General features: G+C 56.8%; 1 protein-coding gene and 1 long non-coding RNA gene across 6 annotated transcripts in view; one reads left to right on the top strand and one right to left on the bottom strand.

Annotated features, from left to right (window-relative positions):
- TRAPPC12 (trafficking protein particle complex subunit 12) overlaps positions 1-17,597 on the top strand; it is an 83,374-nt gene that overhangs the window by 56,192 nt on the left and 9,585 nt on the right. For all 5 annotated transcript variants that reach the window (XM_025454764.2, XM_025454765.3, XM_025454762.3 and 2 more), the window contains exons 7-9: positions 3,387-3,459; positions 7,048-7,121; positions 12,235-12,333. In XM_025454764.2, coding sequence (XP_025310549.1) covers positions 3,387-3,459; positions 7,048-7,121; positions 12,235-12,333 — 246 coding nt within the window. The remainder of the gene's footprint in view (positions 1-3,386; positions 3,460-7,047; positions 7,122-12,234; positions 12,334-17,597) is intronic.
- LOC118351269 (uncharacterized) lies at positions 2,977-4,904 on the bottom strand. Its single transcript, XR_004806465.1, has 2 exons — positions 4,809-4,904; positions 2,977-4,579 (listed from the first exon to the last, which is right to left on the bottom strand). It is a non-coding gene; the product is annotated as an uncharacterized LOC118351269 (long non-coding RNA).

The raw sequence follows: 17,597 nt of genomic DNA on the forward strand, positions 1-17,597 counted from the left end.
CCGTTTTGTTCTTTTTTATTTTCTGTCTTTTATTAGTTATGTTAGCACATATTAGTTTTATAATCAGACTTTTTTTTTCTATTGAAAAGAGCTAAACGATCCTGCAGGAGAAAGGGAGGTAAGGTAAGGCAGTGGGGCACCCGGGGACAGGACGGGGAGCCAGAGCAGCGCAGGAAGCAACGCCAGCTCTGGAGTTCCCAGTGTCCGCAAGCCAGTTGTTGCTCAGAAGAGTCTCGGGCTTTTCGTCATAGGGAACATTCCCCAGATGATGGTTATAGACTGTATCCGACCAGTAAGCCTGAGCTTGGGTCGTGGCCGTGAATTTTAGCACAGGCCCAGCTTCCCTTCTGATCTTTATGACGTGATCCCAGGGAACAGTTTTCCCAGCTGTCTCTGAAGTCGAGGCTGGCAAGAGCCTGTGTGGTAAAGTAGGAACTGTTTGGTTCAGTTTAACTGTCAATGAGGAGTGACATGTGCCTCGATTTAAAACAAATTGGCCGTGCTACCAGGCCTTGGAAACGGTGACCATGGTCCGAGCAGCAGGTGCCTCCGTCCTGCGGGCCCTGCTTCTCTGGCTTCTCTGCAGCCTGCCTCTGCCACCAGCCCCAAGAGGCCTTTAAAGAGGCCTGGAAAGAGCCAGGAGAACACCTCCCCAGCGCCATGTGCATTAGTAGATCCTGATATACTAATGATGCCAAATAATGATGCCAAAGGAGCTCCCAGTGTGGGTCCGTCGCTGATACGGACACACCGGGTGTGGTTTTGAGTCCAGCTCCATCCCTCCCACGACCCAGCAGCCTCCGCCCATTCCAGGCTGGCCTGGCGGAGGGTAGCTTGTAAAAGAAGTGCTACATTAGAGACCCCCACAGCTGAAGGAGCCAGAGGGTAAGAGCATGTGTGGCACCCTGGAAAAGAAGTACCTTTAGCGGCGTCCATACGGCTTGTTCCCTGCTGATGATTGCTGATAAGGCAGTGGTGAAAGCTTTGTTTCTGGGAAGGGTTAATATCCTTTAGTTAAAAATGGAGCCGGGGGCAGCTGTTGTCAGCCTTCACTGGCCAGCTCCCCAGGGAAGCGCTCAAGGAGGCTGGTCATCGGCACGCGGACGACGTCTGGGCGCTGCCAGGCCTCACCTGACCCACACAGCGCACGTGCCCTGCCTTGCTGCTCCAGCAGAGAGCAAATTGTCTGTGGCTTAATCAGATGAGATGGGAGTGATTGGCAAGTGGAGAGAGGTAATTGAGTGATTGGAGACGGCTCCTGCTTCCTGGCTCGAGGCGGCATCTCTGCCCTTTGCCATTGACGCTCAGGCTTCTGGGCCCGTGCATGCTCAGAGTGCACAAGCAGGAGACGACAGTAGGGCCCAGGACTTTCTAGAGAAATCCGAGCCCCTCTAGGGCGGGCCTGCTGTCACTTTGGTCTGGACTCAAGTAGGTTTTTAGTTGAGTCTTTGGTCCTTGAATTAGGGCCAGCCACCAGTTGTTTGTACATAGGATACTTTGTGCATAAAACCCATTCCCCAAAAGAACCCCATGCCACCTGTAATCCGTGGCAGCCCACCAAAGAGAGAGGTAGGAGGCTCCTTCCCCAGGGCTTTCCTACAAGCTGTGGTCCCAAGAGTGTCACCTGAAGCTCATCAGAAGTACGGGCTTTGGGATCACAGCAGAGGCATACAAATCAGAACCTAGATGCCAAAGTCGTGTATGGTCTGGTGCCCATGAACTTACAGGATCTGGAGGCAGGTGTAAATGGGGTGCTCCCTGCAGGCCAGGGGGTGCATCCTGCCTTGCTTGTTGTGGAGAGCAGACCCAGGAGTGCTTGCCAGTGTCTGACCTGGACGTGGGCCTCGGTCATGTTGTCAGGGACAGAGGGATGGAGAAGGGAAGTGGGACCTTACCACGGTTGCAGACAAGACCGTTCAGGCTTCGGGTAGGCAGTGTTTGTGTCACTTTCCTTCACAGAACTACCACCTTAGAGGTAAGCACACTAGGACTGTACAGTCTGTGCACGGCATCAGAGGGGCAGGGGCTCCCGCTTTCTTTCCTTGGGCATTTCTCCTCCTATAGCCTCCCCGGAGTGGCCCGCCCCTCTCCCTTCCTCAGTCACTGCTCCAACACAGTGTCCTGTGATTCGGCCCAGGAGGCAGATGCAGGGCCCCAGAGGTGGGTTCTCAGCAGCCACAGGGATGCAGTGGCATGAGGCCAACCCATGGGCCCGTGCATGCTTGCCCTCATGGCATCTGCTGCCCGCCTCTGCAGGACTCCTCCTCACCAGCTCTGTTCCTGTGGTTGGTTTTACGCTTCCCCCGCGTCCCACCCAGTGACCCTGGGGGTGGGCCCTAGGGACCGGGAGGATGCCTGCCACCTGCTCCTCTCAGTAACTGCTGCCCTGTCTCCTGCCCTGCCCACCCTCCGCCCCAGCCAAGATTAATTCAATGGTACCATCAAGACTTCCTTCCCTGGTCAGTTTCTGTGTTCATGTTCCTTTATCAGAAGACAGATTAGCTAAGAAGCGTCACTAGATGACCTTTACTATCGTGGTTTTGAACCCAGTGCATCCAGAGTCCGCGAGTGGCCCAGGCCTCTGTAACTGCAGGGAATCCTGCAGGTGCAGAGAGGCCCAGCTCACCCTCCTTGCTGGGACCCAACACGGGAAAGCCCAGAGCCGGTTCCTCACGGGCGAGCCACTGGGGGAGACGTTAACTGGCAGGACAGTCCGATGAACAGAAGGATTTCTTCCCACAAGCACATGCCCTGAAGGCAGTAGCAACAGGACTGGGATACAGACTTTCTTCAATTAACACTTCGGTTTTCTCCCTAGCAAAGTCTGTAGTCTCCACGCTTTGCTCTCCTCGTCCTGCCACTCAAAAAACCCATCCACTGCCCAGATTCCAGTGGAAACAGCCTTTTTTCTTTTCAAGAAAGGCCAAAACACAAAAGAAGCAGCCCAAAGTTATTAACCAAACAACGGAAACCATGTAAAGTGACAGTTGCTCAGAATATATATTTGATACGTTTCAAGAGGCCACATCCCTCATGGTGCCCTGGAGGAATAAGACTGATGTTTTCACAGAAGTTAATAATCAGCCTCGTGTGTAACATACTTGATGCTTTTCTTTAAAAGAGAAAACAGCTACCCTGTGTCTGATGTCTCTGAGTGCTTTATGAGCATCATAAACCCAACTCCACATCAGCTAGAGGATGGCTTCCCCTCTGCTGCGCCTCCCTGTGTAGGGAATGGCGGTATTTAAAATGTGTCCGTGTGAAACATTCCTTGACAAATTGGCTTTCATACAGAGTAATCTGCTTCTCTTGGAATATATTATGACAAAGTCTAAAAGCAAATTCATTTTTTATGATTTTGTCGTTCTTATTTGGAATTACTGCAGATCCTGACAAATTTGGAGCAAGGCTTAGCTGAAGACGGGAGCATGAGCAGCATCACACAGGAGAACAGACAAGGTCAGTGGCCAGAATTTCCATTAAATAATTATCCAGCGTTGTCAGAAGATTCGCCTTTCTTCTGTCTCAGTCTCCTTTTCCCTTCTTGCTCAGTAATGCCTTGGTCCTTGCATGCATTCGTTGGCAAGCACCGGACCTGGCACTGCTGATGCATGAAGAGCAAACGTGTATGTGGGTCCTGCCCAGGCAGCCCCATCGGGTGCAGAAGACCCGCCTGCACCCCGTGATCCAGAAGCCTTGGGTGGCTTCCACAGTAGGTGGAAGGGTGCTGGGACGGAGAGGAGCCGGACCTTCCTGTGGGAAGGGCGTCCCCAGGGTGGAGGCTACCTGCCAGAGACGCAGCCCAGGAGGCCAGGCTGATGAACTCACCCTTGACCCCAAGCACGGGCTGCTGGGAGCCGACTGCACGTTGAGAAGACCTTCCTGGCAGCGATGTTTTGAGAACATTAGGGATGAACTTCTAATTATGCTTCAAAGCCCAACTCAAATGGCGCCTCCCTGAGAGGCCCCTCACCTGCCGCTCCTTCCCCAAGGCCCGTCGTCTCCTTTCCCCACCAGTCCCACTCTGTCTCACCTCCAGGAGCCTGGCGGTTTCCACCTCTGTGTGCCTGACTCGGAGCGTGCTCTCCTGACCTCTGGCCAGCGTGGGTTATTCTAGCAAGTGTTGGGCTTCCTCTGAAGCTGCTCCGAGTAGACCAATGGGCCTGAGGCAGGCGAGGTGGCCTGGGGAAGGGAACACTGCAGGTAGAGAGCCATGCTGGTGCCCCCAGGACCATGGTGACCCTGGACGGCCCATGAGCATGGGCGTTGCGGGGGGAGGGCAGTAGGGAGAGAACAGCGTGGGCAGGAGATGTTTGGCTTGGGAGCCAACAGCACTGGGCTGCACGTATGCAGCAAGCACAGCGACCTTTGTTTGAGAAATCCCAACCTACAGCCAGAGTTGTAGGGAGTGTGCGCATGTGTGTGCACATCTGTGCATGCACACACATCCCTCTCGGCATTGTAGCTGCAGGTGAGTCTGAGCTGGCCTCACCCTCCGACCTCCCTGGTGTTGTCTGCACGTGGTCACTATTCCTGCAGAAGCAGGTAGGGACTGGATCTCAGGAGGCACTTCCTGGTCCTAAGGGTCAAGATAAACAGATTTCAGGGTAAATAGGGAAGAATTCGCACTTGGAGAAGTCCGTGGGTACGTACACTGCACTTCGCTGAGACAGCCCACCTTTTACGTTCCTCAACAAGATACTGCTCAGAATTTTCCTTTTCACAAAATGATGTTGTAAGCAGTTAGTGTATTTTTAATTGCTAAAAGGCAAAGTGAGTTGAGTTCTTAACTTTGGCAATTAAGTTACCTGTGTTCCGAAGCGTCCAAGGACGAACATAGTTTCCAGGCAGTGCTTAACCCTCAGATAACGTCGGTCAGGGCGCGGCGGGAAGGTCGGATTCTGGAAGTGGGCAGATGAGGGTGAGGCCGGTCAGGCTCCCTCCCCACTCCAGCCCTCAGCTGAACCCTCTGACCCTGCACAGGGACCCCACCACCCTCCTCCCCATCCCACCCTGCTCCTCTGTCCTCCCCACTCCCACCTTCCTCCCCTTCCCACCCTGCTCCTCTCTCCTCCCCACTCCAACCCTCCTCCCCTTCCCGCCCTGCTCCTCTGTCCTCCCCACTCCCACCCTCCTCCCCATCCCACCCTGCTCCTCTGTCCTCCCCACTCCCACCCTCCTCCGTCCTCCCCACTCCCACCCTCCTCCATCCTCCCCACTCCCACCCTCCTCCCCTTCCCGCCCTGCTCCTCTGTCCTCCCCACTCCCACCTTCCTCCCCTTCCCACCCTGCTCCTCTCTCCTCCCCACTCCCAGCCTCCTCCCCATCCCACCCTGCTCTTCTGTCCTCCCCACTCCCACCCTCCTCCCCTTCCCACCCTGCTCCTCTGTCCTCCCCACTCCCACCCTCCTCCCCTTCCCACCCTGCTCCTCTGTCCTCCCCACTCCCACCCTCCTCCCCTTCCCACCCTGCTCCGCTCTCCTCCCCACTCCCAGCCTCCTCCCCATCCCACCCTGCTCCTCTGTCCTCCCCACTCCCACCCTCCTCCCCTTCCCACCCTGCTCCTCTGTCCTCCCCACTCCCACCCTCCTCCTCATCCCACCCTGCTCCTCTGTCCTCCCCACTCCAACCCTCCTCCCCTTCCCGCTCTGCTCCTCTGTCCTCCCCACTCCCAGCCTCCTCCCCATCCCGCCCTGCTCCTCTGTCCTCCCCACTCCCACCCTCCTCCCCATCCCGCCCTGCTCCTCTCTCCTCCCCACTCCAACCCTCCTCCCCATCCTGCCCTGCTCCTCTGTCCTCCCCACTCCCACCCTTCTTCCCACTCCCACCCTGCTCCTCTGCCCTCCCTACTCTCACTGTGCTCCCCATGTCCCCCCACTCCTGCCTTCCTCCTCATCTGCTGTACTCCCACTCTCCCCATTCCCACCGTGCTCCCCTGCCCTCTCCACTCCCACTGTGCTCCCCACAGCCCCCATTATGACCCTCCTTCCCATCCCTCCATGCTCCCCTGGTAGCATATCCACCTTCCTCCTGGGCCACGTGTGTGACCATAAGCCACCACTGGACAGACACCCCCAGGGAGCCGGCTCTGATTCTGCATCATTGCCATCCTCCCTCTCATGTGAGGGTGCTCCTGACCTTTTAGGCAGCATTTCTGTGCCCTTCTCACATTGATGCTCACAGAGCCTGTGAAGGCAGGATTGGAGTTACGGTTTTTCAGTTAAGAGGTTGTGCAGTTAGGGACTGGAGAGGGAGACCTCGGAAAGCAGAGCTGGGCGTGCAGACACCCTGGCGGGTGAGCCAGCTGCCAGCCCTACAGCAGGAGGTGCCACAGCTGGGTGGGACTGTGCCCCCAGGCAGGTGGGCGGCACCTCCTGCAGCTTACCTGGGTAGTGTCTAAGCCCTGGGCAGTGGCTCAAATGTGACCATGCAATCACCTCCCAGGCTGAACCCAAGAGTTGGGTGCTCAACTGACTGCACCACCCAGGCACCCCAATATCTAATGATATTGGGCAGGTTTTTTTCTTTATGAATATATCGGCCATCTAGCTACTCTTTTTTTGAAGATTTTGTTTATTTATTTGAGAGAAAGTGAGAGTGTGTGTGTGCGTGTGATACGGGGGAGAGGAGTAGTGGGAGAGAGAGAATCTCAAGCAGACTCTGCGCTGACCCTGAGATCATGACCTGAGCCAAAATCAAGAGTTGGGTGCTTAATTGACTGAACCACCTATGTGCCCCTATGCTACTCTTTTTTAATGAGATTTTTATTGAAATTTCATGCCTGTTTTTCTACTGGATAGACTGCAGGCGAGCCCATGTGTTCGTTCTCTGAGTGAGGTGCTGGTTGGGCTGTGGGGTCTCCCGTCTGCCCCGAGCAGACCGGTTGCCCTCCTGCTCTTGCCGTGTCACTTCTGCATCCATCCTCCACCCAGAGCCAAGAGCCCTGGCCTGATGCCCGGTTCCCAGCAGCCCCGGGGCCAAGACCATGGCCGAGAGCCAGGATGTGCCTCCGACCTGCGCACGCTCACCACTGCCCCTCTCTTGCAGCCTCCATTCAGCTGTGGAGGTCCCGCCTGGGCCGGGTGATGTGCTCCATGGCAAACTGCCTGCTCCTGATGAAGGTACGTGCGTCCTGAGGAGGGTGTCAGCAGAAGCTGCGGGGGCCCGGCTGGCACACGGGTGCAGGAGTGCCCCGCGGTGGGCGGGAGGCTTTACCGAGCAGAGGGCTGCGTACCACATCGTGCACGGCGTTAGTTTATACTGAAAGACATCTCAGCAGAATATACAGCTTACATTGTCAAGTTCAATTGTTCAACTTGGGTCTCGGTGATTTAATTAAAATCATCATTCATCCTCCCTCGCTCTCGCATAGTTTCCTCTAGATTCCATCCCAGAAAGGTGGCCCTGCCCTCCCCGTGGTAGGGGGCTGTTTTCCCTTGTCCTGACCAGACGTGCTGACCGATGCCCCGTGGCTTCCCCACCCCTGTAAGACCTGCGTCTCAGGGAAGCCACCCGCAGCCTTCTGCCTTGGAGGGCGCAGCTCACACCCCAGGAGGCTGACCTCAGGCGTTGCTCCTTTGTTTCCTCTAGCCTGTTCGTCTCACACAGGCCCTTGCAGCTGAGAGCAGTGTTGGCAGCTCCTCCCTCTGATGGGAACCTGCAGCACAGCCGCCTGGTGACCTGCATGACCTGCATCCCACTGGTGGCGCTGCCAAAGCTGCGGGGTTGGGGGGGGGGGCGGACGGGGCGAGCTGCCAGCCACAGACCTCTGGGCTGTCATGAGACCCAGACCCTGAGTCCCCCACAGGTCAGGCCAAGGTCATTCCTGAGCTCGATCTTCAGCAAAGCCCAGCAGGCAGTTCCTCGGGTGGCGGAGTCCAGCGGCTGGCCCTGGCGTGACAGCCACCTTACACACCCGCCCCTGGCAGCCCTGTGGGAGGGCTGAATTCTCAGCACAGCCCGTGCACACTCAGGAAGAGGACGGGCAGCCTGAACCTGCTTCAGAGCAGCCTGCCCTGGCTGTGCCCATGGCTCCCATCCAGGTGGCTCCAGCAGAGGCGAGACACTGGGGCACAGTGACTCTGCAGCGCCCTTCATGTCCCCAAGCCGTGTTTGAAGCCCCTCCGGCTCTGACATTCCTGCAAGCGCCCGCCCCCCACCCCCAGCGCCCAGGGTGAGGGCAGTGTGGGTGGAGGAGCTCAGAGCATTCCGCCTTCTGTGTGCACATGGGTAGCTCTGACAGGGTGGCAGCCCATGCAGTGACCACAGCGCTCGTGCTCCTGTACCCGAGCCTTGAGCCTGCCCCGGGCACGTGTGTGGGCAGGAGGGCAGTTGTGCCCTCACCCCCACGGCCCTGGCAGCAGGCAGGTCCTTCCCTAGAGCCGGGCCCTGTCCCCTCCTCCCCTCCACAGGCCATGCTCCCAGCTCTGGAACCCACAGGCCAGCCCGCTGCCCTGGGGCCACTGCAGCTGCCGCACTGGCTTCTGCAAACAAAGAGCAAACTGTAAATCTACAGGGCCAACGTCTCATTAATCATGGGGCTAAAACCCCCCAGAGGGAAGTTACCTGTTCCACTGGTAGATTTTTATTTGCATCGCTAAGACACATTAATAGAAGATTATGGGATAAAAGTGCTTTTCTTTGTTGCACTGTGGTGGTAAGAACACCGTCAAGCACCAAATGGAAGTTTCCACCTATATCGTTGGGACTCAAGACAACCTATCATTGTTTCAGAAATGCCTTATGATGAATGCAGTGTAATTTGCAATTTTCAGCTAATCTTTCATTTTCATGAGTTACAAAAAGTGAAAATTGTGCCGTGGAGGCCTGAGTGAGCACGTGCATGCGCCTTCCCTGGCTGTCGGTGAGCACGTGCGGCCTTGGCGTATGCCTTAGCTGTTTGTGAGGCGACACTGAGTTATGTCATCAGCCATTCAGTTATTTTGAATAACGTTCTGTTACGGTGAAAGAAATACTTTTTTATGATGAGAAATCTACTCAGGCGTCTCAGCCCCAGATACCCGCAAGACATGTTGTTGGGCCCAGTGACGTGCATTCTGAGGCCTGGGAGATTTCCTGTCTCACATTTTAAATGCCAGTTCCTTTCCCTAGACCCGTGGTAGTGCTAGGGCGCCCACGCTGGCCGGCTGCTTGGGTATGCCGCTGACCGCCTCAGGTGCGCCGAGGCCCATGTGTCCCTGCCCCACACAGGTGACACCAGCTTCTTCCTGCCTCTGTCACTGCACACAAATCCTTTCTGGCTGCAAACCGTTGTAAATCCAGCTTCACGGCCACCAAACCCACGTAGCTGCTGTAGGAGAAGGGTGAGCGTGGAACTAAAACAGGCCTGTCCTGTAAGCAGTCCCTCGTGGCCTGCCTCGGAGCCAGCCTGCGTGCTCTGCAGTGTGCAGTAAACTCGGAGAGCTCAGCGGAGACATCCTTTTAAGAGGCCGTGTTCCCTTCACTTCCAGTAAATAAACCATTTCAGGTAATGACAGTCCACTTAGGGATGCTTTCCAACACACTCCTGCTCTGCCTCATGTGATAAGAAGCTCCTTGAGCCCGTCCCCAAGGCTGCAGCTGCTCCCATGCCACGTCCCGTCCAGGCAGCAGGAGCGGGCACCTGTCCCCACAGCCGACCTCGTGGCGGCCCCGCAGCCCCTGCTCCTCTGCGGCCTGACCTCTTGCCAGGAAGCCAGCTTTCCCACGTGCTTCCCACGCCTGTGGCTCTGCCCTGGTTTACTCTCCCAGGAGACTCGTGTTTCCACAGATCCGCGGGGATCATTGCTTGGCTTTTTAAAGCTGTCCTTTCCATCTCAAATTATCTTTGGAATTCACCCGGCCTCAAGGGCTGAACCAGAGCCACGAGGCAGTGACATTGGCTTCCATGGACTTGCCAGCCGGAAGTGGGCACTCAGCCGCCCTCCACACCCTGGATCTGGCTCTCCGCGGCGCCAGCTCAGCTGGAAGCGTCAGTAGAGTGAGAGTGAGTGACACACAAGCCAAGATTCGGGGCACAAGGGCTGGCACGCCTCAGTGACACTGCAGCACTAACAAGAACGGCAGGTCTGCCTTCTGTTCGCTCTAAACCAGCAGTAAGGGGTAGGTGTCGCATTACAGCAGGTGACCCCCCCCCACAGAGGTCTGGGGGGCCTGGAGCTCGTGGGCTCTCAGCTGGGGGCCCCGGCCGCCCCAGGGCCACGCCAGCCACCGAGCAGGATGCAGCACTGCCTCCCCACCAGAGTGCCTCTCAGCACATGCTCACACCCACACCCCTGCACATACTTGCTCAGCTTGTGAGTATACGCTCACACATACATGCTCACACCTGCACACTCACCCCTGCACATAGCTGCTCGCTTGCGAGTACATGCTTGCACACACATGCACACGTGCACACACTCACCCCTGCTCATGCTTGTGAGTACGTGCTCATACATACATGTTCACACCCACACATTCACCTCTGCACATGCTTGTGCTTGTGAGTACACGCTTGCACACAGATGCACACACCCCTGCACATACCTGCTCATGCTTGTGAGTATACGCTCACACATACATGCTCACATGTGCACACTCACCCTGCACATACCTGCTTGCAAGTACATGCTTGCAGACACTCACACCTGTACACTCACCCCTGCACATATCTGCTCCTACTTAGCACAGACATGCTCACATTTGCACACTCACTTCTGCACATACCTGTTCCTGCTTGTGAGTACAGGCTTACACACACATGCCCACACTTGCACTCATACCTGTGTGCATACTTTCTCATGCTCATGCTTGCATGCACATACTTGCTCACACATGCTCATGCTTGCGTACCCCTTTGTGCTCACACTTGCTCCTGTGTTCATCCTCACACTTGTGCATACATTCATGTACCCCCTTGGTTTCTCATGCACATGGCTGCATGCATGCACTTGCTCATGCTTGTTCACACACTCATACATGCTTGCTTTCTCACACTTGTGCCTTGCCCCATGCCTCCCACATTCACACACTCGCTGACATGCTCCTGCATGTTCACACACGTGTGCATGCACACATGACACTGGATACAGCGTGGCGCTGCTGTGGGTGGCAGTGATAGACAGCGAGCAGCCACAGGGAAGGAAGGCAGGTGCTGTCAGGGTCCTCCTCGGAGCATCACATCTTGAATAAAATTTGTCTTAATGAGCTTCACTGAAGGGGCCAGACTAGAGTTTTTTCATTCTTTTCGTGCTACACTGGGATTTTACTTGTCACCCATCTTTAACTCCAGCCCCAGTTTGGATCAGACTGAAAATGTGGAGGAATAAAGGAAGTGCTCATGGGTTAGGAAGAATGAGCTAGGAGGGACGTGCGTCTGGAGCCGTGTTTCTCGTCTGTGCTGTAACTCAGGGAAAACACAGCGCCCAACACAAGAGCCTACTCAGTAACCATCACAGTGATCACTGCTGTGCCCTGGAGCCTGGGTTTGTGGGGACCGGAGACAAGCCAAGGGCTGTGTCCAGGTGACTCTGGCAAGTGACTTTCTCACACTGGAGAGAGGTGACTGGGGTCACCACGTGTGAGTGGACAGGGTTTACAGCCCTCTGCATTAGCTGAGTGCCCCCCGCGGGCAGGCTCTGGGCGCAAGGGAGTGCAGATGGTCGGGCCACAGACAGGGCTCCAATGGAGGGGAGGGCGGTGAAGGCACAGCACAGGAGCCAGTGGAACCCGTTCAATGTCCCCCACACACACCTCTGATTCCGGCGGAGTTGCCGCAGCACATGCCAACATCCACTGTGAGCCCCGCCGAGGGTCCTGTGCTGCTCTCAGTGAGGGCATCTGGTGCTGTTTTCTGTGTGTTTGCACTTAAGGACTTTCCCTCAATTTCTAGCGTAGAAAACGTTTAAGATCCTGTTATAAATTTGGTGCGTGTAATTGGCAGATGGTGACAAGATGAAATTCACTGATTCGCTTAATAATTTTGTCAGGAAGAGTGAGTGTTGCCACCTAGATGGTGGGAGCAAGAGGCCCCACAGCGAGAGGAAGGGGTTTCCTGACTCTGGCTTCCAACAGAACTTGGAACCCCGTGTGACGTGTGGTCAGGCAGGCCTGTGCTCACCTCGCGGGCCCGGCTCCCGTGTTGGCGTGCCCCCTCTGCACACGTGAGTCTGCAGGTACTTGAGCTTCTAACTTCGTAAGACAGAGAGTGATCTTCTTAACTCAAAAATGCCCTTCCACTTTTTCTCCCCGTAGGACTATGTGCTGGCTGTGGATGCTTATCACTCAGTTATCCAGTACTACCCAAAGCAGGAGCCACAGCTGCTGAGCGGCATCGGCCGGATCTTCCTCCAGGTAGGGGCCACACTGGGTGCACAGGCTATGGCGCACAGTCCCTGCCTGGGGGGCCCGGGAGTCAGTGCTCATTCTGTATTTACAAAACAGCACAGAGGGCCCCAGGAGGCCCAGTGGGTGAAGCGTCTGCTTTGGCTCAAGTTGTTGTCCTGGGGTCCCGGGACTGAGCCCTGCGTCAGGCTCTGCACTCAGTGGGGATTCCGCATATCCCTCCGCCCCTGCTTGTGCTCGCTCTGTCTCTCTCAGAAAAATAAAATCTTCAAAAAGAAAAAAAAGGAAAAGAAATAGTTTCACATCAAATGTCTCTTAAAGGTTATTTAGGGTAATTCTGGTTTGACGGTATTGGGTATGAAGTCCTTGATGTGATTGGGAAGCCCGACTGCTGAATGTGAATCTACATAGACCTTCATTGGTGACGCCTTGAAACATATTACCTTAGACGTCATCCTGTTGCCCTCAGAAAAGTGCCGATAAAACCATAGAGAATCTTATTAGAACGTGGCTGATAGGGCAGCCCGGGTGGCTCAGTGGTTTAGTGCCGCCTTCGGCCCAGGGCCTCCTGGAGACCTGGATCGAGTCCCATGTCAGCCTGCCTCTCCCTCTGCCTGTGTCTCTGCCTCTCTCTCTCTCTCTCTTCTCTCTCTGTGTCTCTCATGAATAAATAAATAAAATCTTAATAATAAAAAAAAAACAACGTGGCTGATAATAGAGAAACTGGCTGATACTTTGCTGGAAAGAGCACGTGAAGCTGCGTAGACTGTACAGAGGATGTCCAGCTCGAAGCAGTGGCCCCAGCACTGCAGCAGGGGAGGGCACGTCGCTGAAGCCAGGATGTGCCCTCCTGGACTGGCGGGTGGTAGAGGCATGAGCGCCCCTCCTCACCTGGGTCTCCCTGGACGGCGACCCCGCCTTCACACTGAGCCTCGGCGGCCTCTGCTCCCCACACACCGTCAGTCTGTTAGGGTTTCTGCCATAATGTCCCAGAGCCGGGCTTGGGGAAAGGGCGGTGAGCAACAGGCACTCCCTGATGGTCAGGGAAAGGCCAGACGTCTGCGGAGCACCACTCACCCTGAGCGGGCGCCGTGCTAGACCATTCCACCACGGGCGCCCCCTGCCACTTCACACGTTAGCAGGCTAAGGCTTCCCTGTGGGTGGGTGAGGTGAGCCCTCCCGAGGCCCGAGAGGTGAGGAAGAACAAGGGCCCCCTGAGCCCAGAGCTCGGGTTCTCACGGAAGGGTGGTCCTGTCCTCATGCACCCCCGGGTCCATGCACATGCACACCGTCCTCCTCCACACACACACATGCACACACTCCTCCTTCCCCCAGTCATACATACACACACACACACACACACACACATACATACTCCTCCTACACCCCTGGGTCCATGCACATGCACACCGCCCTCCTCCATACACACACACGTGCACACATTCCTACTCCCCAGTCATACACACACACACACACACCTACACCCCCAAGTCCATGCACATGCACACCCTCCTCCACACACACACATTCCTACTCCCCAGTCATACACACACACACACACACACACACACACACACACTCCTACACCCCCAGCCATCCACGCACACACTCCTATACCCCCCGGTCGTCCATGCACACGTGCACACACTCCTTCCTCCTGCACCCGCAGTCCACACACACACGTGCACACACCCCTCCTATACCCCGGGTCATCCATGCACACATGCACACACTCGTCTGACACCTCTGGTCGTCCATGCACACACACCCATCCTCCACATAACACGCACACATGCACACACCCCTCCTACACTCCCAGTGATCCACATACACACGTACACCCCCCCTCCCCACCACACACGTGCACACACCCCTCTTCTCCATGCCACATACACATGCACATGTGCACACATGTCTCCTACTCCTCCCCACCCCCAGCCCATACTGTTCACAGGAGGCAGATGAGACATGCACTAGGGTCCAAGGAGAGTCTGACAGTGAAGGCCCGGGTGCTCAGGGGCCTCTATGTGGGGCTTTTAGGGGCCACTTTCACTAAATAATGGCGTGGATATCCAGGCGCACACTGTAGAGTCTGGAAGACCCGGGTTTCGGTCAGTTCTCGGTGCTCAGCTAGCATGTGAGCCCAGGCAAGCCACTGAACCGTGCACGGTGGATGCTGGTGACCCTCCCCTGGGGTCACCGTGCAGGCAGAGCAGGACAGGCCAAGCAGAGAACACAGTGCTGTGCCTGGAATCTAGTAGGACAAAGTCAGAAATTTCATTTCTGAGTCTCGGTTCACATAATTTGAAGAATATATGCCGGATTTCCATTTAGGAATCCCGAGACCTGAAACACGTCTTGCAGCGGGAGTCGTGGATCCGACCGAGTACCGCGGTCGTGTCAGGCTGGGACTGTGTGAACATTTCCCTGCAGACATTCCTGGCCCCAGCTCGTACAGAGAACTCTCTAGACACAGAAATCCTGGAGAGAAGTACCAGCTTCCACAGTGGGTTTGTGGAAGGTGGCAAACAGTGCAGGGGAAGCTCGTGATCTTCCTCCCTCTCAGGGTGGAGGGAAGTGATGCCTGGTCAGGAATTCCCACCGGGTGAAGACAGGAAGACAGACAAAGGAAGCTGGTTGACCTGACTCCCTGAATCCCAGTCGAGTGGCCAGGGGACCTCATCGCTCAGAAACTGTTTGTCAGACACCTCTCACTGATAGGTTTACCGCTGCCCGAGAACACACCGTCGGAACTCGGTGACTTAGAAAAGGAGACCAAGACTGCGCTACTTCCCACTTGCGGCACGCCTCCGCCAGAGCTCCTCAAGGGGCGACCCGGCATGTGCGCCCGAGGCACGGATCGCCCGGTGGGTCAGCGTGCTCTGCAGCCTCTGGGTCTGAGGGGGAGCCGTGAAGACGGCCGGGCAGGCCTTCCCCGGAGCTCCCGGGCCGAGCGCGGAAGCTGAGGTTCCTGCTGGGACACGGCGCGAGCAGCCAGCCCGGCCGTGAGCCTCCTGCGGCCCATCCTGTGTTCTGCGGTCTGGGGCGCCCTACCCCCTGGGCCGGGGTCCTGCGCCGGCGCAGTTAGCATTCAAAGAGTAAATCTCCCTGGGAGAAAGCACACAACGACCTGAATTCACAGAGAATTTCTAGAGCTTTCTGGCCCCCTGGTTGTGATAAAGAGCAATTCTGAGGGCCCGAGGGCCTAGGCACAGGACTGGCCCCCATCTCTCTCTGCCCAAGTTGGCCGCGCGCTTTGCCCTGACCTGACACCCAGGCCCGGGAGCCCTACCCTGCCCCGAACCCTCACCTGCTTCAGGACACATGCACCCAACTCTCCAGGCCCCAGGCGTGCTCACCACGGAGCCATGGTTGCCCAGCAGGCAGCTGATCCATACCCAGGTTCGGAAACAGCCCCGGCCCGGCCCCTCCGGGCCCCGGGGCACCCAAGCGTGCTTCCTCTCTGCCTCGCCGCCCCCGCAGAGGGGCCCAGGGGCAGGCTGAGCGCTGCGTGTGGTCTCACTGCCTCCGACGCCCCAGGCTGCTGCCCTGGCCTCCTGGAGAATGCTACTCCAGGTGCGGTCAGGACCTGGACCTGAGGGGCGAGCCCATCTCTCACCTTGGCACGTTACCTCCTGTCAGCGCACCCGCAGACCAGGTAACGCCACCTGATCAGAACTCGCGTCCCTGGTCCTGCTCCCATCCCCGTGCATCTTTCTCCTGCGGAGCCTCCTTCAAACATCGCCCTGCACGCAGGTGGGCTGAGCGGCCAGTTAGAGGGAGAGTCGGGTGGAGTAGGAATCTCTGCTCCTAAAGGGACATCGAGGCTGCAAATGCGGCAGGGGACAGCGTGTCCTCTGAGGGAGTTCCTCGCACGATCTAACAAAGAGCAGTGTAATCAGACGACCATGCGTACGAGGAGCATTTATTTACACTCGACAGCCAGTCCCGCGGAGCCAGCCCACTCAGGCTTCCTGGCCTGTGACTTTTCTGTCCTCGCTCCAAGGAGAGCAGGTCCCAGGGTGCTGTCCCTCACAGCAGGAAAGGAGCCTTTTGTGCTCCAGTGAGGTCCAGGAGCCCAGGGCACATGAGCGACCACCTGAGAGCAGGTCCACCACGCTGCAGACCAGGGTCCCTGGGTCCCGGCCAAGAGCTGGGGGCAGACAGTGACCAGGCAGGGAAGCCTCCACCGCGGCGGAGTTCAGGAAGCGCCAGGTAAAAGCAGTCTCCCGGGCAGCGTGGACTAAAGCAGGAAGTGATGCTGTCCTGTGGTGTCGCTAAAGCGGGGCACACCGTGCTCCAGAGGCAGTGGGAAGTGTGGACGCGGGAGCAGGCGGCTTGCTCATTCACCCTGCCTCCTTCCCAGCCAGGCAAAAGGAGATGAGAGCCAAGATCCGCCCCAGGGCTGTCTGCGCTCAGGATGCTTCACGGGGCATGCCGTGGAGAGCACCCGCGGAGGAAGGGAGCCCCGTGAGACAGCAGCAGCTCACGGCACCATCGTACACCCACTAATCTGAGGGCTTGGCCCATCAGGAGCATACCGGTTTGATAAGCTTTAAAGTACGAAAATGTTTTATAGATACAAACATAAAAACTTGAGCTGAATGGTTTTTCCAGATGAATTCCCCACCCGTGTTTCCATAACCGAAGTTGGCCAGCAGGACACAGGAAGGGCCCTGGGGCCTGGCACTGTCTACAGAGTCAGAGGGTCTCCCAGCCTGCGGTGGCAGGACGCCACCTGATGCGGTGGCACCGGAGCTGTGCTTCTGACTGTCCTCTCACCACGCGGCTCCCCACGCGGAACACGGAAGGCTCAGCCAGGGCCTAGGCGGTGATGGCTGTGCTAGGATCTGTGCTGGGGAACAGGTATGAGTCCGGGCGGGGGGCCTGGGCACAAACTGGCCTGGCTCCCAGGGACCTCGCAAGGCCACCGTCTCTGGGACGGGCTGGAGGACAGGAGGAAGCCCCCACAGCACCCCCCGGGAGGCCTCTGTAGTCTCGCTGCAGGAACGTTGTGGCATTTGTCACCGCAGAACCGGCGCCTCTCGGGCGGCTCAGGCAGGCGGGTTTCCCTGGACCCTCACGTTGAGAGGCTCGCAGCCGCAAGCACCTTTCACATATGCTGCTGCCTTCCTTCTTAATGAAAAGGAGTTAAAGACTTTCCTTCTTTTGCTAATCTCTGGCAAATTTCAGATATTTTGGAATTAGCTGTTGTTCCTTGAAGGTTTGAGTAAGTCACTGATGAAATGCTTGGGCCAAGCATGAGTTTTTAT

Source organism: Canis lupus, chromosome 17 (assembly GCF_003254725.2).
Source record: "Canis lupus dingo isolate Sandy chromosome 17, ASM325472v2, whole genome shotgun sequence".
NCBI classification, from domain to species: domain Eukaryota; kingdom Metazoa; phylum Chordata; class Mammalia; order Carnivora; family Canidae; genus Canis; species Canis lupus.